This window comes from Chrysochloris asiatica, unplaced genomic scaffold, assembly GCF_000296735.1.
Source record: "Chrysochloris asiatica unplaced genomic scaffold, ChrAsi1.0 scaffold00125, whole genome shotgun sequence".
In the NCBI taxonomy this organism is placed as follows: domain Eukaryota; kingdom Metazoa; phylum Chordata; class Mammalia; order Afrosoricida; family Chrysochloridae; genus Chrysochloris; species Chrysochloris asiatica.
The window spans coordinates 2,486,989-2,487,543 of record NW_006408643.1 but is presented as its reverse complement, the minus strand read 5'-3'; the positions used below and the strand labels follow the sequence as shown (position 1 = coordinate 2,487,543).

The 555-nt window shown below is 60.4% G+C and overlaps 1 protein-coding gene across 2 annotated transcripts in view; it reads right to left on the bottom strand.

The window, feature by feature from the left end:
- Positions 1–376: 376 nt before the first annotated feature.
- SLC25A23 (solute carrier family 25 (mitochondrial carrier; phosphate carrier), member 23) overlaps positions 377–555 on the bottom strand; it is a 21,034-nt gene continuing 20,855 nt past the window's right edge. Inside the window, exon 10 of one of the 2 annotated variants that reach the window (XM_006868886.1) lies at positions 377–542. In XM_006868886.1, the coding sequence (XP_006868948.1) occupies positions 377–542 (166 nt within the window). The other variant, XM_006868885.1, reaches the window with a different exon arrangement.

Genomic DNA, 555 nt, shown 5'->3' with positions numbered 1-555 from the left:
TCCAGCAGGTAGAACAGGGGCAGGTGGGGTTTTGTAGCTGGGAAGTAGGAGAGGCAGGGCCCAGTGACTTGGAGGGGGCACTGGGCAATGGAGGTCCTTGGGTCCGGCAGTGAAAGCATCAGAGACGAATTGCTCAAGTTGTGGATCCCACAGTTCGGGGGTGGGGGTGGTGCTCGCAATCCAGAACTGGGGCTAGGGGGACGCAGAGGCGGAGGTGTGACGCAATGGTTGGGTGGAGTAGCTCAGGCTCCAGCACTCGGGCACTGGGATCCGTGAATGAGGTGTGGAGATCCAGCGGATTGTATGGGTGAGGGGCTCTGGGATCCAGTAGTTGGTGTGGGATGAGGGATCTTGGCGGGCGTAGGTTTCAGGCCCCTCACCTGGACGTGACCCCCAGAGCCTGCTTCATGTTCTCGTAGACCACATAGGAAATGCTCACGGCGGGGATAACCTTCATGAAGTTGGGGGCAATGCCCCGGTAGAGGCCCCTCACGCCCTCTTGGGACAGGATGTGACGCAGCAGGGCCAACATGGAGAGCTGGGTGGTGCCTTCCA